At 42.9% G+C, this 25592-nt stretch overlaps 1 protein-coding gene across 8 annotated transcripts in view; it reads left to right on the top strand.

The window, feature by feature from the left end:
- L3MBTL3 (L3MBTL histone methyl-lysine binding protein 3) overlaps positions 1-25592 on the top strand; it is an 85562-nt gene that overhangs the window by 559 nt on the left and 59411 nt on the right. For 2 of the 8 annotated variants that reach the window (XM_064447301.1, XM_064447306.1), the window contains exons 2-4: positions 9712-9823; positions 22502-22613; positions 24824-24983. In XM_064447301.1, coding sequence (XP_064303371.1) covers positions 9712-9823; positions 22502-22613; positions 24824-24983 — 384 coding nt within the window. Of the gene's footprint in view, positions 1-922; positions 992-1519; positions 1716-2121; positions 2256-2632; positions 2818-9711; positions 9824-22501; positions 22614-24823; positions 24984-25592 lie in introns of those variants that run through there. The other 6 variants (XM_064447304.1, XM_064447302.1, XM_064447305.1 and 3 more) reach the window with 6 other exon arrangements.

The following is a 25592-nucleotide window of genomic DNA, read 5'->3' as shown; positions in this document are numbered from 1 at the left end:
TATGTACATATATATATACATACGGGGGAGGGAGCTGTGGAAATGTGTTGGGGGGGCTTTTTTTTTTGGGGGGGGGGGGAGGGGGTTCCGAAGGGAGGGGGAAGGGAAGGGGAGAGACATTTTGCAGACTTGCCCCACCAATGAGCTTGTCAGTTGGCTCCATTTAATGACACTTACGGGGCACCGCCGCGCCGTTGGGAACAATGTGATGCGGGTGCAGCGGCGGGGCGGCGGGGGGGTGGGGTGGGGTGCAGGGGGGGGATGCCCCCACGGGTGTGCGTGTGCGTGTGAGCGCCGGGCGGGGAGCGGAGGGGAGGGAGGGGGCTCGCTGCCACCCGAGCCCCCCCCTCCCCAGCCCCGGCTCTTTGTTCGCACAGGCTGAAGGACGGGGAGAAGTGCGGGCTGCCGGGGGGCGATGCGCAGCGCGCAGGGGTGTGAAAAAGCCCCGGGTTTTTTGGTCGGAAGCGGCGAGAGGTGGCGGCCGCCGGGATATACCGGTTGAATGTGCCGTGGGTCGCCGTGTGCGAAGGCCTCTTCGGCGCGCAGCGGAGAGAGTTTGTATTTTCCGTCGCTCCTGCACTTTGGGTGATTGTGTGCGAGAGATATTTAAAATATAATCATCTCCCAATTTCCGCCATTTTGGGGAAAGTTTGCACACACACAGACATACAAAAAAAAAAGCTCTTAGCAAATTTTTTTTTTTTTTTAAAGAGGCGGAAAAAAAAAAGTCTTTTTGCTCGAGTGCTCAGTTCCTGCCTGTGTGCGGTGCGTGCGCCGCGCTCGCTGCGGCAGGCAGACATGTGAGGCGGCGGGGGAACGGCCCCTGCCCGCTCCGGGCTGCGGGCGGCGGCGGCGGCGGCGGCGGGGGCGGACGGGGACCGGCGCCTGTCACCGGCGGCGGCTCCGCGGGCCGCCCGGGGTGGGGGGTGGGGGGGTGGGGGTCCGGCGGCGGGCCCCGGGCTGCCGGCGGTGTGTGTGAGTGCACATACACGTGAGTGCGGATTTGGGGGGGGTGGGGTGGGGGTCAGGGGGCGGGGGGCTGGGAGGAGGACGCGGCTTCGCTGCGAAGTTGCGCGCTCCCGCCCGAAGTGCGGCCGGGGCGGGGGAGCGGCCCCCGCGCACACGCCCGTCTCCCCCTCCCCGTCCCCGCAGCCGGTGCATATAACAACAGGATATAGGCACACTTGTTCTCGCTAACGTGTGCGAGGCGCTGTTTTTTCGGCAGGGGGAGGGGGGGAAGCGCTTTTCATGGTTTTTTTTGGGGGGGGGGGGGGGGGAGCGGCGGACGACGGGAAGGCGCTCCCGCGGAGCGGCCGCCCGCTCCCAGCCGAGGCTGGGGAGAGGCCGGCGGGGTGGCCGGGGCCGGAGCGGGGAACGCCGCCGCGAAGCCCCGCTCCCCACACCCGGGGGTGGGTAGGTTTTGGTTTTTTCCTTCCCCCCCTCCCCGTCGGAGCGGGCGCACACGAAGAGCGTGAGAGAAAAAGTTGTAGCGCGGGGCCGGGCGCTGGCGGCGGCGGGGCCGGGCGGGGACGAGCCCCGCGGGGAGGCGGCGTGTGCCGGCCCCTCCCGCGGGAAGGGGCGCCGCCGCCGCCGAGGGATGCGTGGGGACCGGCTGCGGGCGGCCGGAGAGCAAACCCTCCCGGTCCCCTGGGGAAAAAAAGAGCTCGCCCCCCTTCTCCTCCTCCGCGCTGGGGGAGGGGAGGAGGGAGGAGAAGGTAACATTTTTTTAATTTTTTTTTTTTTTTTTCCTTTCCACTCGGAGACAGCCTCCCTTTCCCGGATCCCGGTCTCGAGGGGTGGAGGGGGGTGGTGGTGGTGGGAGGGAAAAAAAGAAAAAAGCAAAGGACCCGGTAAACAAGCAGAGTCCCTCTCTCGTTGTGCAACTTCCTCAGGAACACTTAACACCCAGTTCCTCTCCCACCCCCGCTCGCCCCGCGCTCGCCCCCGCCGCCGCCCCCACGCCGGGCCAGGGGGGCACTCTTCCCCCGCTCCGTTTAATTGCCCGGGGCGGGGGAAAAGAGGAAAAAAAAAAAAAAAAAAGAAAACACGAATTCAGGAGAGAAACGGAGCAACTCGAGAACCGCTTTCCCCCGAGCGCTCCCCGCCAGGAGCCGGCCGGGACGGGCGGGCGCTTTTGTCTGGGTGGTTCTGCCCGAGCCTGGGGAAGACGCGGACCTGAGCCCGGGTTTTTCTCCAGAAAGTTTCAAGTGCAGCAAAAACACGCCGCAAAACTGGCCAAGGAGGGACCTCTGGTGGTAGGCCCAGGGCTGCCGGCGCCGGGGAGCGGCGGCCGCGCCCGCCGGGCCTCGCCGCCGCGTTCCGGGCTGCCGCGCCGCTCCGCCGCGCCGCGCCGGGCCGGGCGGGAGGGCGGGCAGGGCGGGAGGGCCGGCTCCGGGGCGGCCGCCGCCGGGGCCCGCCGCCTCCCAGCCGCGCCGCCGCGGGTGGGCCCGGCCCACGGCCTGCCTGGGGGGCGCGCCCCGCGGCCGTGGCACTTGTCCCGCGGGAGAGCGCGGCGTGAGCCCCGGGGGGTAACGCTGCGTGGGCAGGAGGCCCCCGGAGGCGCGGCCGCCTCCCTGCGGGGCGAGGGTCGCAGCCCCTGCCGTTGCCTTTAGTTACCTGTGCCGGGTAGCGTGGCGTGCGTAAGCTCTACAGTGAGAGGTAGCGTGAGTTACATTTTCAGTTCTGCTCCGTTTTATTTTTCCCTTAAAGCCGAAGTTGGTTCCCTCGCATTTCCCGTGCCTAGCTGAGCCGCGCCGGGCTCGCCGTTTCTTTCGACTCCCGAATGGATGCTCAGTCGTGGGAGCTAAAAATGAGGTGGTGAGCGTGAATGAAACTCGAGATACACACTTCAGCGTGTGTCGTTTTAGTAAATAGTCGATGTTCAGGGTCGTGACGCAGGCTTCTTAATGTAAATTTAACAGCTGTTTAGGAAACCGGTGCTTTTTACCGAGGAAGTTATCAGGTTCCCAGAAGTTTATATGATAAGCATCTGTAAGAAACTCCCTGAAACTAGCGGCTGAAGGCAGTAAAGCACCCCGCTTAAATCCGGGTGGTGCCGGGTACTGTTTTTTTCCCTGGTGAGACTTCCGCAGCGTTGCCTGCGGTCCAGTTGGTCTTCCCACGAACCGGAGCTCCGATGAAGGTGGCTGGAGCAGTCGTCTTCTTGGGTGGTTTTTCTTGTCGGTTGGGCGATTGCAGTGAACTCTGGTTTTGTTCGTTGTTGTGGTGTATGTTTCACCTTCAGCTTAATGAGTTTTTCTAGAGTGTTGCTTTTAAAAATTCTGATAGCTTAAGAAAATTATTTATGTGATGAGTCCTTTTCCTCAGACTTGCTCAGTTTTATTGGGCATCACCTATTCAGTGAAGAGAGATACGGTTGACTTTTTGTGGGCTACTTCATTTCTTTTTGGGGGTTTTAATACTGCTGGTAAGTAGGATGATGGATTATTAGTAATGGCTGTGAGGAACCAGCAATTACCTGGCACAGGGTTTACTGAAGAAAGTGATTGATAGTGTGTGGAGTCATAGCGTATTAGTGCTCCGGTAGTAAGACGGCTCATCGCAATGGGAGATACGGGCTCTTTATGAATTGGAGAGAAGGGAGAGTCTGTAAATGCAGCAACCCACTGAGCATATATAGGAGGTAGAAAAAGGTGAATTAATTGTTTAAGGACGGCAGAGCTCCTGGAAACTGCTAAGAACCATTAGAAAATGAAGAGGAGGGAGTGAGATGGACAAGAGGAATGTTCAGACATATAGTGAATTAACTCGGGGTAAGAAATAACAATTTGAAAGAAGTCAGGTGATGGATATTCAGTGTGAAGGTTTGGTGCGTCACAGTTCTTCTCGAGGTGTCTGCACAGGGGAGGGAAGGAGGCACAAATAAACAGAGGCAGAAGTTTTCTGTAACTTCCTGTGCATGGTTCAAGGAATTAAGAGAAATTAAGACATAGGATTTCAGAGTTGGTATACTCAGGTCTTACCACCTGAGTAGCTTAAACCTCCACTGAGTACTGCACAGACAATAACAGAAATAAAGGAGTCATGAAAGTGTTGCAGAGGAAATCCTTTTTCAGTGTGAGGTACAGGTGCAAGATAAAAGTTGTCGGTGGTAAGTTTCATTAGATGATGGGATAGCTTTGCTGTTGTGTAACTATTGTTATTCTAGTGTTCTGTGGATATTTGAAAATGAGGTAGTAGATGAAGGCTGCGTGTAACTGTGTTACCCAGTTTCTGGCAGTGGTACGGCAGTACCTGTGTTAGCTTGCTGACAGAGGCCAGGCTCGGGTGAGGACAGCGTGAACTTCCTATAGCACTGGTGCAGACTCTGGCTTCACAGCATTTTGTAATGCATCTGTGGCCAGATTCTTTCTGTGAGGAAAAAGGCTTTAAGCTGAAGTGTTGGGAAACAGAAATATACATGCACAGTACCCCTGGAGAACCTGGCAGGCAGAAGAGTAGCAACAGCTAAAATAAGGACATCATCAATAGGAAATCTGGTCCATTTCCTGTTACAAGTGTTAAGAATGGCAAAGAATCTTAAGCTGTGGTCCCTTTGTGAATACATATATAAGCTATATATCTCATCTTTAAAACAACTTACTTGGGATAAACTTCATGAGCAACAGGCAAAATAGTGACATTTACTCAAGCAGCTTTTCAACAAACAGAATAGAAACATGGCAGAACTAGTAAAGTAGTTCCTAAACAACAAAAAATGAGATTCTGAAAGAAATGTGTAATCTGCAGATACTTCTTTTAATGAAACATTCAAATAATCGAGCCATTAGATAGGTACAAAACAAAGCATATATTAAAATGTGGTGGATAGCCTCAAAACATTTTACCATTTCCTGCACTATTCCGTTTGTGGTGGTTTTTCTTTAAGTGAACAATCAGGTGCAAAAAGATGAAGGGTGAGAAAGAGATGAGCGTGGGGTGCACCCCGCTCAAAGAGAGGATTGTGAGGAGCAAAGCAGGGCTCTCCCCGGTGGGTTTACAGTCAGTTACCTTTGCTGTTGCTGTTGTTATGAAGCTAGCTTAATACAAAGTCCATCTGAAATAGAGCTTACATTGCAAGGGGTAATTCTTCATGTGGCTTCAGCGGTGTAACAAGTCAGCCGTGGTAGTACTCACATTCTTACAGGTTAAATAAAGCTGAAGCTGAGTATCCACTTGTCCCCCTGGTTCCTAGAAGTTAGTGTATTTGCAGCTCTGGTACGCTAAGGTGTTCTCTTCCGATCCACTTCGTTTTCCAGATGTATTGTGTAGGGAAAATGTGTCCTGTTAGCCCATGGGTGCTACGCCAAGCCTGCTCTTTGGAGATGCCCAAAATAACCATCTACAGTATCAGGACAAAAAAACCCACCTGTTGCCTTTGTCCCTGAACATCTGCCAGTCCTGGTGTCACCCAGACCTGGGGGGAAGAGGGACCACGGCTTGGCTCCATAAGGCTGTCGCCTCCCTTGGGATTTCTGTTTGTCCCTCGGACCTCACCCTTGGTGCTGCTTCCCGAGATCTCCTCCGGCTCCACGTGCCCAGTCTTGCTTCTTGTGGGAGCTGTCGGCTGGGGAGAGGACCAGTATGGGGCAAAACTGCTAGGCTGTCCTGTCGCAGTGGCTACAGAGATCCTCAAAAATAAAAATACACAGGGCTGTATAGAAAGAAAAGACACACTACTGCAGACAGGTTATGCCAGTCTGGCAGTGCTGACTGGTGGCTTTACTGCTGAAATCTCCTCTCTCTGCTGCCCAGTGACCCGGTATTCAGCTGGTCCTGCTGGTTAGAAACCATATGGATGTCTCACAGGTGGCATCTTAGATTTTCAAAGTTTGGGTAGGTGTCAGGTAGTTTTTTAAAGCACTGACTGAAAGAAAGAATCCTATTATTACTTTTTGATGTATTCAGTATGTAAGCCTACAGTTATTTCAAAAACTACTTGTAAGATTAATTGGCATATTCTCTTCTGTTTCTTTGCTTTACATCTTTAGAGTCTTTCACCAGATGAAACTATCTCATTTTTAGTGCTGTTGTTCTCATTAAGTATCTCCTCAGTGAGGTACTCATTTATTGTTGAACCAGTTGGTAAAAACGAAGGTTTTTCTGAAGGAGGTGTCTAATCTTATTTTATGTGCTTGCAGATTTTAAAGAATTTATCACATATGTCTAAAACAAAGTTAATGTTGAAATAGTAGCATGAAGCACGCCCCTCTACAAATGTTATAGCTTACGGCTGTGAAGGCTGAGACATAGTTACATCCCTAATAGTGGATTATGAAGGTGGTCTTGGAAGATGACTGTTCCAAGTTCTTACTGTTATGTCCTTTCCTTCACATCAGATGGCATTGAGTGACAGTCATAAGGACAGTACTGCAGTTCCTTTGCCCCTTATTCATCTAGTATTTTTACTACTTTTCTGGAGGTGTAGCAACAGAAATGATAGCAAATGAAATCATTATGGAAGGAGTTATACTAGTTCAAAGAACTGCATCAGAGCTTTAAAAATGAAAATGAGTAGATAAGGAGTCCTGTAGTTTTCTTTGTTCTGTGATTTAGATGTATATATTGCAATGATTTCATCCTGTTTTAGTACCTCATTGCTGTAACAATTTAATTGGTCTCTGTCTCCCTCCTTATTATCATTGGTAGAGGGATATAGCCCTATCTTTCATCTGTTCAAACTCAGCAAAACTGGAAACAGAGATTTTGTTAAATGTAATTCCTTTTGGTAAATTCATTTCTATCTGCATTGCCCTGTGACCTTTTCATCCCCACCAAGAACACTTCTGAAGGCTGCAGAATGTGAAAGTACAGATTGTGCCTTTGATGTTGAGTTAATTTTGAAAGGAAAAATATGATGAATACCTTATCAAACAATAGAATACATCATTATTGCTGATTGTTACCTGAGGAAACTTTGTTAGGTGTAATTAAGTTAAAATTTATATGTTTTCTTGAGAGAAATATGCCCTGAGCATTTCTCTTACCAATTTTTTTATTTTACTTTCACAGTTTACATCCTGCCTAAGTAGGCTAGGCTGTTAAGATTTTTTTTTCCCCCCTATGTCAGTTTTTCCAACTGTTTCTCTTACAAAGCGTGTTTATAACGGGAGTGGCACTATCAGAGAGGCCGGCATCAGACGGAGCGTCTGTCCGCTGCTCCTCACTCTGTGGGACAGCGGCTGCTGCGAGGAAGCGTTTCCCCACAGCCTCCCTTTCTCTTCCTGTCCTCTGTCATGCCTTCTGCAGAAACCACTGGAACATGTTTTCTACAATAAGTAAACCACAGGAGTGCTGAGTGAAGTGTCCTCTAAATAGGGTGGTAATGTAAGATTTCTTAGAAACTTCGGTTAATACAGAGCACAGCTCTGTGTTTGCTTAGCCAGGCTAATCGCAGGGAGCTCGTTACACCAATGTGCTTAAACCAGCATGTTACATGTCCTTAAAATTTCACGGGTTTCTGGATAGATCCAATTTTTCAGCTACTCCTTAGCAGCTTGGGTCTTGTGTTCTTGAGAGAAGGCCTGCGCTTCTGCCATCGTGCTGCTGTTCAGTTTGGTGGAAGCCTGCTTGAGTTGATCTGTTGCAGTGTGGAAGGCTGGATGCTTGGTGGGCTTAAGCTCTGTGATGTACCGTGCTCTTGGGTCAAACAGATCATCCAAGTTGTATTGCAGGAGCTGCCCTAGGGTAGGGTGGTAGATTTTGCCCAGGAGTGATTTTAAAAGATAAGGTTCACGCCTTTGGGGAGTTTCTCAGTTTGCACTGAATTTGCGTAGGTTTGTTGACATATTTAAAATTAATTTTTGTGCATTGATGGTATGGTTTTCAATACTTTGTCATAGATGATTACTGAAATTGTAGGTGGAAAAGACACATTGAATCATGTGGTTCTTCTTTCTTTAAACTTGTCATGTGAAATACATGAAGCTTCCTCAAAGATCCTTCTGTGAACCCTACCCGTCATATAAAATGAAGGGGAATGCAGAAGCTCTCACCCTAAGCAGTGGTTACTGATTGAGGTCCAGCTCCTGTCATCCTGTTGATACTGTGAAGTGGCTGTAGTGTAACGAAAGTACTTGTGGAGTAAGATACTGCTCAGGGTTTTAAAGAATTCTGCTAGAAACGAGGAAGAAACCAAGGAGAAATACAAGGGAGTCCACACTGTGGATCCAAAACCAGAGTAGTATCTGTCTGTAGTGGTGGTGTTACAGTGATCGGTACAATTTTTCTGATGACAAAAATGCGAATTAAATTATTTTTCACACAACAGAGTTAAATGGCGAAGCATTTTTCTCCTCAAGCTTTCAGTAAAAAGCTTCTAGATGACCTGAGTTTCCTTCTGCTTGGTTTGCATCTTTTTCTGGTATCTGTGAGTGAAGAAACATCACTCAGTCTTTTTTGTGGAAATTCCAGATTTCCAGAGAGTATTAATAGATATTTGCAGATTTTGGGAGTGAGACCTAAGTTAGAAATTAGATTTTGGAAAACAAGGTCAAGCACTGAGGAAGCTCTCTACCTATTTGAATTTCAAATACTGATACTTGCAGTAGAAGTTTGCAATCTGCGGTAGGAGTATGAGTCTTAGAAAGTATTTGTTAAAAAGTTTGGAAAGTGTAAATTTGAAAAGGGGTGAGCTTTTGCTAATAGTTCACAAACTGAAGACAGAGCTAATTTTGCGGGAAATTGTTTCAGCCACTAGGCATAGCGCAGAAGTTCTTCAGAAAGAAAATGAATGAGTCAGATTTCACATTGAACAAATAGTAAATTAGGTGCCAGGCCACAGATTTAAAGATTGCTGTGTTTGTAAGAAGTGGAAAGGAGGAAGTTGTTGGTAGTCACTACTGGCTGCTAGCGACATTCGAGTTCAGTGCAACTGATGCTGGCTTTGTGGCAGTGGCAAGTGGTGGGCCAAAGCCAGGGGTCAGTGGGAAGTGTTATGTACTTGTATTGCTTGTGCAAATTATTTGGCAGAAACTCTTGCTGCGGAAGAGGGTGTCCAAATCCTCTGTTTCTGGAGAGAAATATTCTCTCCTCTCTTATCACTATTCTGAAACAGAGAGATCCAGTAAAATAAAGTCTTGTGAAGCAGTAGTTCTCTCTGGTGTATTTGTGTTTCTCTACAAGTAAATAAATTTTACAAATGCAGATCAAAATTTAGTGAAACTATATGGAAACAGACAAGGAATGTCTGGGTGTCGCGAGTCAGACAGTGAAAATGAAAGACAGTTCCAAATTAATTTTGAAATTGTAATATGAACTTGGGTGAAGCATTCACATCAGCATGTTATCTGAGAGTAAGGTAAAGCAACTCTGTTAATCAGTGCTTAGTGTATTTATTACACACATGGACTCATGTCTTGCCTTCCCTAGAACAAATGTTTTTCTTAGGTGTACTTGAGGTATGTTTTCCCCGTGTCAACTTATTTGAGGTTTGAAATTTTTCATTTCTCTCCAATTAAGCCTCATTAATAGCTTCCTAGTTTATAAAGCAGGTATTATTTTTTAAGGTTTTCAAAAGATTTCCCCTTGGTTTTATTACATTAGTGTGTATTATCAGCATTGTCATCAGCTGTCCATGTTGCCAGTGTGCTGAGAGAAGCATTTGATACTAAACTATTAAGTGTGTTTGAAGAAATGTCTGGTGATATAAGCATTAAACCACTTATAGCACTTTCAGATAAAATCTTTTTATTTTTTAATCTTTTTTTTTAGTACATGCATCATGAATGAATCTGCCTCTAGTGGAAATGGTCAAGAGTTTGATGTATTTAGTGCTATGGACTGGAAGGATGGCATAGGTACTTTGCCAGGAAGTGACCTAAAGGTAAGATATGTAATTTTTTTAATAAGCAAAATAAAAATGTTAAATGTCAAAAGAATGCATTTCACAAGCTGGTGTGTAGGTATCTGCTTTTATGAATAAAACATTAATCTGCAGCTCTGAGTTAAGAGACTGCAGCCTGTTAGCTTTTAGCTCTGGAGTTTCTTGATTCAGTTTCTGGTGCTGGCACAGGCAGCCGTCATCCCCATAGGAAGGCATAAATTAGCGCTGCCTCACTATATAGACAGAAGTAATCAAGTGCACACAATCCAAAGAAATCTCAAAAGTTAAGTGTGAAAATTCAGTCCTCTTAGAGCATTCTATTACTGTATCACTAAGAATCTTTATATTGTCATTGACTCTCATGGTCTCATACTCCTAGTTCTTTTTATTTCTATAAATAGATTATTTTTGCTGTGCTTTTGTCATGTGGGTGTCTAGAAAAATGAATAAAGTGAGTGCTTCTGAGCTTGGCGTAGTTTAGAAATTTGAATGATACTGAAATAGTACTTTCAATTACATTTTTCACACTGGTTGTATTTCCTGAAATGAATGATAACAATTTTATTTTGTTTTCAAAGCATTTTATGTATTTCTTTATTTGATACTTTTTACTGTGTCATCAGAAGATGTCCTCTGCTGCGTTAGCTAAAAATACAATTTTGATATTAGAGACTTGCACCTGTTTCCTGTTGATTATAGTCAATATTTTCATATCATTCCATTTAGACTAACATTGATGACGTTTTCTCATAGTTTATTTTTTGAAGGGAATCTCACAAGAACATAGGTGTTTTTCAAAAGAACTTTATATCCCTTGGTGCCTGATGCAATTTCTTTTGTTGAAGAGTCAAAAAAATGTTTGACATTCAGGACATAAATGTTGTGGTGTGGTTTTGTGTTGGTTTTTTTGTTTTGTTTTGTTTTAAGTCACAGAACCATAGAATAGAGTCACAGAATATTTTTCTTTGGAAAGGACCTCAGAACACCGTCTCTGAGCACTGCAGAACTCAGGCCATCTTACATGAGGTTGCTCAGGGCCTTGTTCAGTATGGGTTTGGTTATCTCCAGGGTAGGAAACACCACAATGTCTCTGGGCAACCTCTTCCAGCATTTGACCACCCTCATAGTGATTTTTTTCCTTTTATGGATACTTTGTTGGAATTTATCTTCTTACAGCTTGTGCCCGTCGTCTTTCGTCCTTTTACTGTGCACATCTGAGAAGGACCTGGCTCCATCCCCTCTATATCCTCCCATTAAGTACTGGAAGACAGGAGTAAAATTTCTCCTGCTCTTAAAACTGGACAAACAAGTTTACTCAGCTGCTTCTTGCTTGTCATTTGCTACAGCCCTGATTTCTTTTGGTGGACATACGCTGGACTTGCTCCAGTATGTGAGTGTCTTTCTTGTACTAGACACAGTAGCCTGAGTACGGTCTCATCAGTATTGAATAGAGGGAAATAATCAGTTCCCTCGACCTGCTGGTTACCCTCTTGCTAGAGCAGCCCAGGATGCTTCTGGCCTTCTTTGCTGCCAGGACACAATCCTGACTCATGTTCAACTCCTAGGTCTTCAGCAAAGCTGTTTTCAAATAGTCAGTCCCCGGGCTGTCCTGGTGCATGCAGCTGTTCCATCCCAGGTGCAGGACCTCACACGTGCTTTTGTAGACCTTCATCTTGTTAGCCCGCTTCTTCAGCATGCCGAGGTTTTTCTGAATAGCAACTCCAATTTGGTAATTCACTTTTGCTGTCTGTACATATATAGAAGCCTTTGCTAGTTTCTTCTCCAGCTGAGCTTTGGGTTTCCTCATTCCATCATTGGACGCTACAGCAATATCACTATATACCTTCTCTATACAACATTTCCCCAGTTTCACCTGCTTACTTCCTTTCCCATTTGAAGTAAGCCAGGAGCCCTAGTTCATTCATGTTGGCCTTCATCCACATTTGCTTAACTTCTTGCACATTGGCATGCATCATTCTGCTGGTATGAGGTCCCTGGAGAGATATGCAGATCTCCTGGGCCCATTTACCCTTTAAAGATGTCTTCTGTGTGATCCTGCCAAGCAGATCTCTGAACAAGCCAAGATCTGCCTCTCCTGAAGTCCAGTGCTGCTATTTCAGTATTTGTTTTGATCACTTCTTTCAGGATTTCATACTTCACCATCTTGTGGTTGCTGGTGCCAAGGCTACCATCAGCCTCCACATCCCTGACCAGTTCTGTATTTTTTTAAAAAAGTCCAGGCTTTTAAATTTCTTTTCCCCTTTAATAAGCAACATTGTGTGAGAGGCAAACAGAATATTGAAATGTTTGAGGAATGCAAAAGGGAACAATGCAGGAAAATATAATATTCTCATATAAATCACTGATACATGCTTTGTTCAGTTCTGGTTACCCTATGTCAAAATAAACAAAACCAAAGCAAAGGTGGGGTCATAAATTAGTAGAGGGATGGGAAGGCTTCCATGCAAAGTGAGGCAAAGAACTGGGAGGTGTAGCTGAGGGTAACTTCAAGAAATGATGTGAGAAGGTTCTTAACTATGTCCTGTTCAGGAAAGCATGAGCTTCATTTTAAGGTTGCTCTTCTGTTTGTTTCTTTGTTTAAACAAACAGGTATTTTATTTTTTTGGACAGAGCTTCTTTCTTTGTCTCGGGCATTGGCGAAGGCCGAGTCAGAGGTGCAGTGGTAATGTATGCAGAATGATGAAAGTTACGGAGAGAATTTGCTAGTCAACTCAGTCTGGTCTGGTTTTTTTTTTGTTGTTGTTTTTAAATACAAAAGCCAGGGTTTACTGGATGAAATTGAAAGGGAGCCATTCTAACACTGACTGAAGGAAGAATGTTTTCTTACAGTGCAGAATTAGCCTGAGGAGCTCACTGGGCCAGGGAACATCAAGACTCGGTGAAAGACTAGGCGTTTGTATAGATACCAAAACATTTTGAGTCGTTAGAATAGTAAGAATTTTTAAGCTTTTGAGATAATTGTAACAACTAATTTTTCAGGGCTCCTTCTAAATACTGATGATTAAAAGGGTGAGTAATCCCTTGAAACTATAAATGTGATTGTGGAATATATGTTATGCTCGTTGTAGTATTCTCAGAATAGGGTTAATGTAGGTGGTTTACCTGAAATGTCCTCATAATAGAGTATTTTAATACTGTATCCTGAACCTAAAGAAAGTGGCCTTACATAGCAGTTACTTCTTCTAAGCTTGCATGCGTCTTTCCAAAATTATAATAGACGTGTTCTACTAAAGATATCAAACCATTGGCATGTATTTACATTGAAATGCAGTTGAAAATTCCAGTGAAAGCACTGTAGTAGTGAGATGCACAAATCCAAAGATTCTATTTTTATAGGTTGGTAATAGATTAGAGTCCCTGGGTTTTTTATAATAAATAATAAGCAATAGCGGAACTATTCATTGCAGACAATGTATTGCTTGCATTCTCACATGTGGCCTTTTCATAAGATATTGGGGAAAATTGTCTTTGAACAGTCAGATTTGGTAAACTGTATTGTACGAGCATATTTTAAGTTAAACGTATGCCAAAATGTTGAAATGCTGCTTTTTAATATAGACGTTTTGGGGAGTTACCTACTTAAGTCCTTATTTTTAGTAATGTAAATCATATGGCATTTGCTTGTCTCTACTGCTTGCATGATGAAGTTTCATGCTTATTTTTACATATGCACTTTTAAAGAAATCTCTTTTCTTGTGTGCTATATTGATATCCAGCCTCCTCAGATTATCAGGCAAGTATATGTGAGCAACGGTGTTCTTTTAAGAATCACTTCATTTTTGTGAATGTAAGTTCCTCTAGGAATAAAAGCTGGTAAGAAAACCTACTGTAAGTAGTGTAAAATGCTTGAAACATTTACAAATAGCTTTTCTCAGTATTTTCTTATTATTGCCTAAACAGGACTTTTCTTAAGGCCTAGAAGAACAACTAAATGAGAAATAGGAAACTGCATTATTTCTTTTTGTTATGAAGTCCTGTGGGCAGTTTCATGCCTACCAGGCCTTACTGAGATAGGCCTCACCGGGGGGCACTCCCCTGACTAATCAAAGCAAGGCAGCAGAGTCAGATGCGGAGCCTCTCTTCTCAGCCATGCCATGGTCTCTTATGTCTACATCTGTTTCCACACTGGTAAAATGCTGAAAATGTTCCTTTCCCATGATTTTTTGCAGTGTTAATTGTTAAGAGTCTTGTCACCCATAGTTGGAGAAGGCTGTGGAAATACATCCTCACACAGATTTCATTAAAACTCTTTAGCAAAAATAGTCATAAAACAGTTAATACTTTTTGAACGCTGCTTTGAGCATGCTGTGTGACAGATAAATAGTGAGTGGTTGTGGAAAATGCTAGAATTTCAAATTATACAGGGGGTAGGGAGAATTAAAAATTATACAGTATGATGCACCGAAGACTGAGAACAAAAATTTTAGCTTCGTATATTAGTTCTTTCAAGATGTTTAAATAAAACAGAAAACTTGAATTCCAGTAGAGTTTAAAATAGTTTACAAATTACAGAATGCCTTCATGTGGCAGGCTAAGTAATGTATGCTCATCTGAAAAACATCAGTGCTTACGAGTTACTCTGCATGGTGTGAATGTAAATGTGAAATACTGTTCTTTTTTTCCTGTTTGGTTTTTTTTTTTTTTTAAATCTCTGTGCCGAGTGCAGGCAGTAACACCATCACTTCAAGATTTAAATGTACTCATTAAATTGGAAAAGCTGTAATAATTTACAGTCACTTCCTACTGCAGTGACAGAAGTTTATGAAGTACTTTGTAATGAGTTTTCTAGTGCTTGTGTTTGGAAAGAGAGCTGTTATATACTTCATGGACAGACTTTTGGTCATTATTTCCAGCTTGCAAATTGTCCTTGAATGGAAAAAAAACATAGAAATAAATTTGATGATGAAGGAATTAACCTGTAAATAAAGTTGGGCAGCCAATATTGCAGGAAACCAAATGTAATAGTAGAACATGAGTGGTGGAATAATGATCAGTGGTGCTTGGTATTTCCAGCTGTGCTTGATGGTGATTCAGAGTGCTGTGTTTCTGGATGTGTAGGTGCAACAGCTCAAGGCAGCAAAGTGCATTCTTTCACCTGCCCATTCTGAGATTGTATTCAAGTTTCCTTGAGATAATTAACATTTTGAAAACAACTGATTTTTTTTCACAGTTCATTATACGTTCTATGGCAGAAATACTGGTAGCGTCTCAGGCAATAACTAACTACAGTGCTTTTTTAGTGCAAAGCTAGTTCTGCCCTCACACAGTGGCATGTGCTGCACTGAATCTGGGGAGCATTTCTCTCTCAGGAGAGTCCCCGAGAGTGTCCATGGGAAACGTCAGCTACAGGGAACCGGTTAAATCATTGCCTCCACTGGGAAGGTGTTATTCTAGAGAGAAGCTGAGTTCCTTTCAGGGAAGCTGGCATGGAGCAGTACAGGGAGGAGAAGGCAAGGCAGAATAGACTTTCTGTGACCATGTATGGGCCCCAGCAGATGTACCTAGTGGCCTGGTCTTTTCCACATGGAGATAACTTTCTTCTGTTGCAGTCTAATGTAATTAATTAGCTCATGCCATGCTTCATTGCCATAGATTTCTGGTTAAAATTTTGCATTGTCATAAAATTATTTTACCTTATTAAAAAGAAGACCAAAAATGAAATTTTACTATTGATATACCTGAAACTCCAAAGCCAATAAATGCTGGAATTAAGTTTGCCGTTGGATCTTTAATCTTCCTCATGTTTAGTCATGGTAGAGTCTTCTCTTATGTGATCACATGCTATTTTACTGCAAAATCTACCACATCAGTTGCTGTAGATGCTGTTAGACTTGTAAATAACTGGGCAGAGGATTTCAGGGAGGAAAATGAATAGTTTTGTGATTAATGCAGGTAAATCCCACACAGGAAAGCTTAGCTCTGCACTTGTTTCTACCACAGCCTTCCTGTTGCGGTGCCGAACAACTCACTGGAACCAAAACTTTGGCAGGTAGCCATTCATTTTTTATTTGTCTCTTGCTTGGGTTCCCCATGAGATATTAGTGTTTGGTATTCAGAAATATTCTGGCCAAAATAATTCAAAGCCAAGGTTGCTTTTTAGGTCAACTTCTGGATCAATAAGTGTTGTCTTGGCAGGCCTTGACTTCTGGCTCTGTCGCTGATTTATATGTCACCTTAAGAAAGTCTGTTTAGGTGCAATTTCTTACTCAAGTGGAGATAATAAGGCAGACTGAGTTTGTAGTGGAGAGAAATAATTGAAAAGCCCTCTGGTACTAAGATAATTCTTGAGCACTCGGGGCGGAGGAGGGGGGTTGGGAGAGCCTGAGGAGTGTCTAAGAATAAAGTAGATAAACATTACTGCAGACAAGACTGAGGTATCAGTGGTACCTAAGGTTTCAGTTCAGAAGTGACGAGAGAATGTTTCTATTATTAATATCTTTTGGAAGGTTGTAATTTGATAGTAATCCTTTCCTGCTTGTGCCTGCCCAGATAGGAAAAAACCTATCCTTTTGGATGCAAATTGTTCTCTCTTCCTCCTTACTTCAGCATTAGCCTATTGCAGTGCTACTAAAGCATCTTAAAATCAATTGAAGATTGCTTGAAGTGCTTGCCTTTCTTGCTGACAGCATCATTCCAGTGGGAGGGGGTCTGGCCCTGCCCGTTGGTCATGGTGTGGAATTTAATCTCTGCTGATTATGATTTAGGGAGCCCTAAATAGCCTGGGATCCTATGTAAGTTGTTTGTCTTTTGCTGTACTTCCCAGGGCAGGAGCGTGCAGTCAGGATCACTTCTCATCATTAAAAAAAGGGAACAGCCAGGTGCAGGGACACATTCCCCTAACCTACAGCATCCCTGAAAGAGTCAAAATTTTGTGACCAGGCAAGCATCGGGGTCACATGCTTACTGAGTGCTTTGAAGTAAGCTGGGAGCAGAGTACTTGAAGGATGAAGAGCTACGAAGAGATATTTTTTGTTTTCTTTTGTAAGTAGCTGAGAACAGGGGGTTTGTTTCAGGAATTACTTTGCTCTGCATTGTAACAGTAATTGCTAGAGTGCCTGAAGCCTTTTTAGATGCATGCTTTTTGTTATTTCAGTGTTGGTTTTTTGTTGTTTTTTTTTTTTTTAAATAAACAGTCATTCTACTTTCAAACCTTGTAGAGTAAATAAGACTGGCTTTACTGCTTGAAGAAATCGTATAAAAAGACCCAACAGCTGCCTCATTTTCTGAATGCTATCCAGACCCTGCCTGGGGCAGGGGTTCTGTGGAAAAAATAGTATGTGATGGTGCATGTAAAGACTGTATCACACAGACAGAGAAGAGGAGAATGGTTGAATGGACAAGTTCTGGCATTTAATAACTTATTCAACTTAAATAATATGTAAAAAATAGTTTGGCATATAGCAGGATGTGGTTGGACAATGCAACAATAGGTGATTCCTTTGCTTTAAAGAGAGGAGGAGCTATAAGATGCCAGAAAGGCTCTGATTTATCTGAGCCGTCCCACTGAAATCACTGTGATTAAACGGTAGTTAAAATCAAGAATGATGATAACTGCTGACCAGAGATCTGAGTGTAGTTCTTTGGCTTGTATCACTGGAGCCCCAGGTCTCGGTCCTCTTGACAAACTGCTGTGTAACTCTGCTACTTAAAAGTTTAGTCCCTTCACAGGCATAAAGAGTGTTTACCCAGTTTACTTTTGTTTTGGATAGTATAAATTTTGCAGGTTTCTTCTGAGCTAGTCCACAATAGCACTGTTGGGGGTTCAAGATGAGTTTTATTCCTGAAGTTACTGACTGAATGCAGCAGTTGTCTTTATCGCAATGAACTCTTTGTCCTTATCTTGCCCAGTAGATGGTAGTGTTGGATGGTTTTTTCATTTATTTTAAAGCTGTGCATTAAGATGCGTGGGGTTTTTTTCTTCTTTTTTGTCCTTTGTACTTCAATTGTTCTACCTTTTTCTTCCTTTTTATTTCTGCCTGTTCTCCCAAATAATATTTTTACCTTGTAGAAAACAATAGTAGCCTTTATTCTGATTTGATCTCTGGGGGTAGTGATAAGATCTTGTACATTCTCAGAGGGCACAAGTAACAGCAAACGGAGATAGTCTGATCTTTTTTTTGCTCTGAATTAGACACATGCAACATCGGGGACTTAATTTGACGCTAGATCATATATATTTCTTCCCAGTAGGTTTGTGTTTCTAAGAATTAACCTGCAATATGGTAGACATTTTGCATTGTTTGCAAATTTATCCCGCATAGTGACAGATACACAGAGTATTTTTATGAAACGTGGAGAAGGAGAACTGAAGGCCTTTTAATGTATAATTCCCCCTACATAAAACTACAGGGTGCCTTCCAGCCTACATGATAAGGCAAAGAACTTCCATGAGAAATTAAAAGGTCCTAAAGCCATTGGAGGAGGGACAACAGAAGTCCACCTGCGGTGTTACGCTTAGTCATGTTCACAGGGAAAAAGTGAATTTCAGTGGTTGAGCCCAGTACATGGTGGGCAAACAATGATGGGCTAATCAAGAAGATGGAGCACCATTTTCACAAGAAGAACAGAAGGAGCTTATGCTTAGTCTAATAAAAATAATTCTAGGGGTACATAATTCCTTGCTTTGAATGTATACCCAGAGAGTAAGTGCTAGGATTCTAGACCTATGTAATCTAGAGGGTAATGTTGGCTTAAGAACAAATGGGTATAAACTGACTATGAATAGATGAAAATGAAAAGTTAAAATAAGGTTTTTTGAGAAAGAAATTCAGGAATGGACTTCCAGTAGGGGCACTGGTAACGGACAATCTGTCTGCTTCTCCATTGCAGCTGAAACATGAAACAAGTGTGATACTATTGCCTGCAATAAACAAAGGCTTCATCTCAGTGGCTTATGATACTTGTTCTGGTCCTATGTAAATTTCAATGCAATATTAAACTTTTAAAAAATGTTTATTCATAGTAATTTTGATCCCTGTAGAAGAACTTCGCATGTGGACAGAAAGAAATGGTTCAGAAATTATTTATAATGTTTTATTATTATCTATTTAAGCCTTGATTTCCCTCAGTGTGTTTTTTATTTGTTGAATGAATATTAAAATGTTCCTGGGGTTTAAATTGTCAGTCATATAAGCTGAAGTCCTGCTATATCAGGTCATCATTTCCTAAGAATGTGAAAATGTATCTCAGCTCTGAGTGGAAGGAATCTCTAATGATGTTTAAATGGAAGCTGCGGTTTAATTCTCTTTTCATCATTGTGGAAACTGCTAAACAAGGAAGCTAAGTATGTTCTGTGTTATATACTTACCCACTAACAGTTGGACTCGTCCTGCCAACTCAGTTTATGATGCATTTGTGTCAAAAGAACTGCAGTAACTTGAAAATGGTATTTTTGCCATTGTTGCTCACCTGTATGTGAAAATTTGTAAGTTAAATTTTCTATAGAAATATTATATTTATTTCTGTTTATCCTACTGTGGATTCCCTTATCAAAGTTGTTGAGGTTTATTTCTCTTCTTTGCCTTCTGATCTTTTAAGCCCATTGACTCCATTGGGTGGGATAGGGAGTTACATTCTTAAGAGGTTACTTAGAATTTGCAAACAGGGGTTCTATGAAAGTCAAGTGGATTACATTCATACCCAACAAGCTTTATAGTTTATTGTCTTCTAAACATTGAAGTGACAAAAATAAGGCTGCTTTGTGAGATTATTTTAAAAGTACTTGGTGTTGGCCTGACTTTGTTTCCATCAATGGGAGTTTTACTGTTTCCTTTAATGAAGACAGGTTTAAGGAAAATCCCTTCATCCAATGTAAATTTATATATTTACTTAAGGAGTTTTGTGATTTAAAAACAAATTTTTACTTCTCAGAAAGCTATGGATCCATCCTCAGAAGTTAGCTCAGTGGCACTGTTTCCTTCCCTCCATATCTCCTGCTGCAAACTTCCAGACTGTCAAGACACTTAGGGAAGTATACAAGAGGACTGCTCTTACTGTATGTTAGCTTGGATCACCAAAAATAGAGGAAATATTATAACAGAACCTTTACCTTTGGTTCTTTTGTCCCCTGCTTTCTAAGTAGAAGAGGCTTACGAAAGTGTTGAATTTTTTCATGGACACATAAACCACCATGAATCTAGGTCCCTTTTTGTCATGCTTCCAATGGTAGACACTAGTTGGCCTGTTGCTCTGGCAGCTCTTATCCTGTGATGGCTTGGTGCAGCATGCTGCTTTGTACACCTCTTTATCCTGATTTTAAGCAGTTAACCTCTGTCACAAGTTTTGTGTTGCTTTCCTCCCCAGCTAAAACCATAGTATGACTTCCCAGGTCTGAGGCATGTTTTCTGGTCACCTACAGAGAGCTCAGCATGCACAGTAATGCTGAAGCTGTAGCTGGGGAAGTAGTGAGTGAAAGCATACATATCTGCTTCACATTTGTGTCCAAACAGGACCTGGAGGCCTCTGGAGGCCTCTGACACTGATAGGGGCGAGGCTGTGGTCAAAAACGGGAGATACAGAGGTCAGACAAGGCAGCTGGCCCGGGAGCGTTGTTGCGCCCTCCTGCCTGCTAAGACAGTAGCAAGTGGTTACTCTCCATCACTGAGCCATCTTAGTGTGGTGGCCTTACTGTTGAAGAGCTGCTTCCTTAATGGTTAGGCTCTCGCTATGGTGAAGAACCTCCAGTGAAAGAGTAGCTGGGAACAGCCTTCCCTGCAGTTGTCTGTCTTTCATCATTTGATGCCTGTCAATCAGCCCTCAAGCCAGAAAGGCTGACAGGTTGCTGCACTGGCTAGGGTGACCTCCTTGCATACCATGGGAGGACCAGGTAGAGGAGGAACATACGTGTAGAGTCCAGGCTGAATATCAGTTGGATCATGCAGTAGTAACCCAGGTATTAGTTGGACTGTTCAGAAATACCTTTGGTGTCTGTGTGCTCCGGGTGATGCTGTATGAAGGTGCAAGAGAGTGTTTCCAGAAGCTGGTTAGTAACCTCCCTGTGACCTGTTGGTTGGTGGGCTGCAGCACTGTGTTTTACGCTGCCTGCTTGCTGAGCCGGCTGTTGCAGTGTTAGAGCTCTTGGAACCAAGGAAGGTTTTCCCTCTGGCATCCACCTATTTCAGAGGCAGCAAAGCACCGATAGCAGAAATGAGGTTAACCAAAATATGAACCAGGCTGGGTGCATAAGTCACCTGTAAAACGCAAGGATCCTCTTCTGAATGGTAACTCCACTGCTTTTCTTTGGGCTGAATGGTGTGAATGTCTGTCCACAAACTGGAGTATGAGCATGTGGTGTAACTGTATTTGATTGCCTTTCAAAGCAGAACTCCTGGTCTTTCAGTCCAGATGGATGTATCGACAGTTTGCTCACACTTGAGTATCTGTTGTGAGCATAGCTGATGACAAGTAAAAATCTTGGCTTCAGAAGTCATGTGACAGTGTGATGTCCTCCTCTTCTTCCTCTCCCTCCCCTCAGCTTATTATTTCTGAGCTGCTTGCATTGCTTAGGACCTGGTGGCTCTTTGCAAGTGCTGGGGCTGGAAGGACCGTATTGGTGAAAGCACGCTGTTGTGGTATGTGCTATACCATAGCAGGGTCCAAAGTGAGTGGGAACAGTTCATCCTGCAGCCTCTGGAGGCACAGAGAAGATCAATGTAGTGCCAGGCCATTGTTCCCTTTCTCATTTTCCCAAGGTAAATTTGCCTGACCAGAGAAACAGAAATAGGCTTCATGCTACTGCCCTGAAGGAATATCCTCGCAGGTGGGTGCTGGGGAGCTTTGAAAACTCTCTCAGGCATAATTTTTTCTGTTGATACCTGTTGGTGAGAGCACCTCACTGCTAGAGACCTGTCTTCTGTGGCAAAGCTCAGAGAGTTACACTCATTCATTGTTCAGAGCAGACGATTTGGGACAAAACGCTGCCTTCAGTTCAACCCATGTAGCCAGCTGGGCCTGCAAACCACATACTGACTGGGAAGCTGAAGTTTATTTTCGTCTGGTAGCACTGTAATCATTGCGGCACTTGGAAGACACTTTTCCGCTGGCAGTAGGATGGCTGTAACTCCGGGTGCTCTTGTGTAAGCACAGCATGGGGGGTATTGTTGAGCCTTGCTTCTGGCTGACAGTAATATCACATTCAGCATGTAATTAAACAGATCATAAACTGCCTTGAGATGTTTGTTTATGTGCACTTTACGGTGGAGAAGTACTGTGTTTTCAGAGGATGCTGAAATTTCTGTACTCTGTGAAGCATTTGTATTTGATGTTCAGTTCCCTTTTCCTTGACTAAAATACTTGGCGACTGGAGTGCATTATTTTGCTGGCAATGAAAAGCTTTCAGTTAAGAGATTTTCCCATCAGTTTCTGTTACAGTTTTTTTGATTCTTGTATGTAAGTTAGATATTGATCTGCATGTGGAGGCATCTGTATCAATATCTGTTGCAAATTAATATTTTTAGATAATAAAATGAGTTTGCATTTTGCTTGATAGAAACAAGAAAGGCTTGTTTCCAATTCCTTGGGGATAAGCAGAAACACATAGAACTTAGGTAATATGGTGAGGACACCATGTAAAAACTATCCTGGTGAATAGAAGAAGATGGCGTAAGAGAGTATTAGTAAATTTTTACTGTACTTGATGCCATTTGTTTTGTCTTACAGTTTAGAGTGAATGAATTTGGGGCCTTGGAAGTGATTACAGATGAAACTGAGATGGAAAGTGTTAAAAAGGCGACTGCTACCACAACCTGGATGGTTCCAACTGCTCAAGAAGGTCAGTTAAGAGGTGGTAAACATTTCCTGTGGTAGACTGTATTTTGTTTAATATATCAGTTTTTCTTAAAGATTGCCCCCCAGAATAAAAAAAAACCAACAAAACCTTATTTGCTTTAAAGCACAGAATATATCTGGTGATGTTACCTGTTTCTTGGGGTGTGAATAAGTATGAAAATAAATGCATTTTAAGTTAAAAGGAAATAATTCCTCTGTTAACATCTGAAGGTCAATTAGAGCCATGATTTTTTCTAAAGGTAATTTTTTCTAAGTTTAGAATCAGTATTTTCCCTCTATTTAATTCGCAAAGTAGTAAATTTCCTGCTTAAAATTATTGAGAACTTTTTAGACGTTATTTTTGTTGAGCTGGTTCTCCATACTGCCCACAGACTTTACTAACTGCCTGCAGTTCATCTGTGACCAAAGTACTGCGCACTGTGAATTGCCTTCACATGATACTGGCTGCTGCTCAGCTGCTACCACCGATGTCAGTGTATGTCTGCACTGTTGCCTTGTTCCTGCTGACTATGCTTTTTTACAGTATTAAAATCAGTGTGTAGTAACCACTTATGTTTATTTTGAATGATAAAATTCTAATAGTTGTAGTATCTGTCTGCCAAGTAAGGTGTTTCCTGGATTTAAAATACCGTTGTAAGGAAATATCTTTTTTGTTCAAGGAAAATTAGTTTACATGGTCATAAATTCTGAAAATTTTGATACATGACTCGAGCAATGACGGAGTAGAGGGAAAGAGAATATCAGAACTGGTTTTGTGATTACTTACAACTGCCTAGGTATTTTTCCTTGTTGATATTATATTTAATCAATATTGTTTTAAAATACACATTCTGTTACTCCTTTGAAAAGCAGACTTAAAATTTTGGTCTCCTAATCATCTTTATAAGCACAGTAAGCAAGGTCAGTGAAAGTTTTCCTCTGCTACTTCCCACCATTAAGTCTTAATTGTCGTGGGACTCTTGTGAATAGGTGAAACATTTACACCTATGGGTGAGAAAGTAATTTGGGCCTCAGCTGTGAGGTCTGAAGCTTCAGACCACAGCTACTCTGTTCTGTAGGTCTGTCTCCAAGGCAGTGATACTTATTCAAGATTCAAATCTGTGATTAGAGTGGCAACAGGTTCTCTCCTTAGACTGAGAGATCAGTTATTTACAGTAAAGCATACAACTTCATCCCCTACGGTCTGGTAAACCTTAAAAAAATAATGTTGCTACTGAATTAAAGTGTGTTTATGGACACATAAACATAACAAGTAAGCATCCTACTACTACCTTACAGTGTCCTTGATTAATTTGATGCTCCCCAAAGATAAAAATATTGCTAAAATTTTCAGTTGTGAGAGGAAATAGTTGTTTTGAATCACTAATGATGCTGGAGTGTAAATATAGCACGTAAATGATATATTCTTCTAGTGGAGATAGTCTGCACACAAGAATTCATTTCACTCTCCTTTCAAAGATAGTACAGCACTCAAGCAAAAGTATTTAGACTTGAAATTTGCCTTTTGGAGGAGGTGCAAAGTCAACAAACTGCTCTAGGAGTTGGGGAAGTTGTCAGTGCCTTTAAGTGAAAGAAACGGCATCCTCTCCTAGGCTGCATGGCTCTGGTGGGGAAACTGTAGCTTAGGATGAGTGAGTAACTTGGTATTTGAAAATTTCTTCATTACAAATTAATGATTTTGTACTTCTGGTAGACGTCAGGCAGGTTGAGCAATGGCTACTGCTGTGAGAGACTGTAGAATGTAGTCAGTGACTCACTTCCAGGAATAAGTTCACCTGTTGAAAGATAACTCCCACCCAAACCCTTTTCCCAAATGACCCTATATATAGGTCAAAAATGAGGCACATCAGCTGGAGATGAGGTGGCGGACTCCATGCAGTGGTGCCTCTGTGGGCAGTCAGCGTGGTGCCTGTCACAAAATTCACTCTTTCCGTGAGTAGCCACAAGCAGCAGTGTCGATGTACCACTGGTGACGGAAGTATGAAATCGGTGGATTCCTCCCTCTTGTGTTGCAATATGAATATCCAGCTTGCTTGTAAGGAATATGGACCCCATAGAGACACTAACTCCCAGTTCTTCATTCTAACAAGAGTGGCGTGACTTCCATTTTTCTGTTTGCTTGGCAAGGCCTGCGGAGGATGGTTGGAAATGTATCACCTCTACCTAAGTGAAGTTACTTTTTTCATTGTGCAGCCTTTTCAGAAAAGACAGGGATCCCCACAAGGTTGAAGGAAACTGCAAAAATGGATGGACTTGTTTTCTGTGAAAACTGTTACCGCTATGGTACCATAGAAGAATTTGTTCCTGAAGGGAAATTTTGCAGCCAGAAATGTGCCCAGCAAGTAAAAAACAAGTAGGTGCTATTATAAAGCATAGAAACAAAGAATTTGGCGTAAATGCAGCATGAGATAAAAGTGGTGGGATAAAACGTTAATGGTGGGGCAAAGGGAGATATTAAGCAGCCATGTTTTGGTGAGTTTCCATCAGTTTATAATCTTGCATTATTTTTCATGTAAATGCATTAACGTTTGGTTTTGTCTACCACTGATATTGAAGGCAGTCTTTTTTGTTCAGAGTGTGCTGTGTTCTTGCTGTCAGATGCAAGCAGTAAAACAGTGTATGGGATGCATGAATCAGTGTCAGACTCCCACCCCGTTTCATAATGATTGGAATTAAGATAATCAGTAATGAGATGGTTGGTGTGGTAAGTTAATTATAATTAAGTGCAAAAGCTGTGTTACAGATGACAGAGAGTGAAAACATGGGCATATTGTAATTTCTCAGTTCCTTTTCTTTCAGCTAGTGCAGTTCATCTCATCATAAAAGAAGGTTTGTGTTAGTATGTCCATTCTGAATTGCATTCTGGCAGTTTTTAACATCTGATTTTGTACATTTTCGTTCATTTTTAGCTAATTGCTTCAAAGTTTTCTGTTCTGCTTGCTTGTTTAGCAATTCGTACAGT

The sequence above is a fragment of the Phalacrocorax carbo genome, chromosome 3 (assembly GCF_963921805.1).
Source record: "Phalacrocorax carbo chromosome 3, bPhaCar2.1, whole genome shotgun sequence".
NCBI lineage: Eukaryota > Metazoa > Chordata > Aves > Suliformes > Phalacrocoracidae > Phalacrocorax > Phalacrocorax carbo.
The sequence above is the reverse complement of the archived record's forward strand: the minus strand, read 5'-3'. Positions and strand labels throughout refer to the sequence as shown.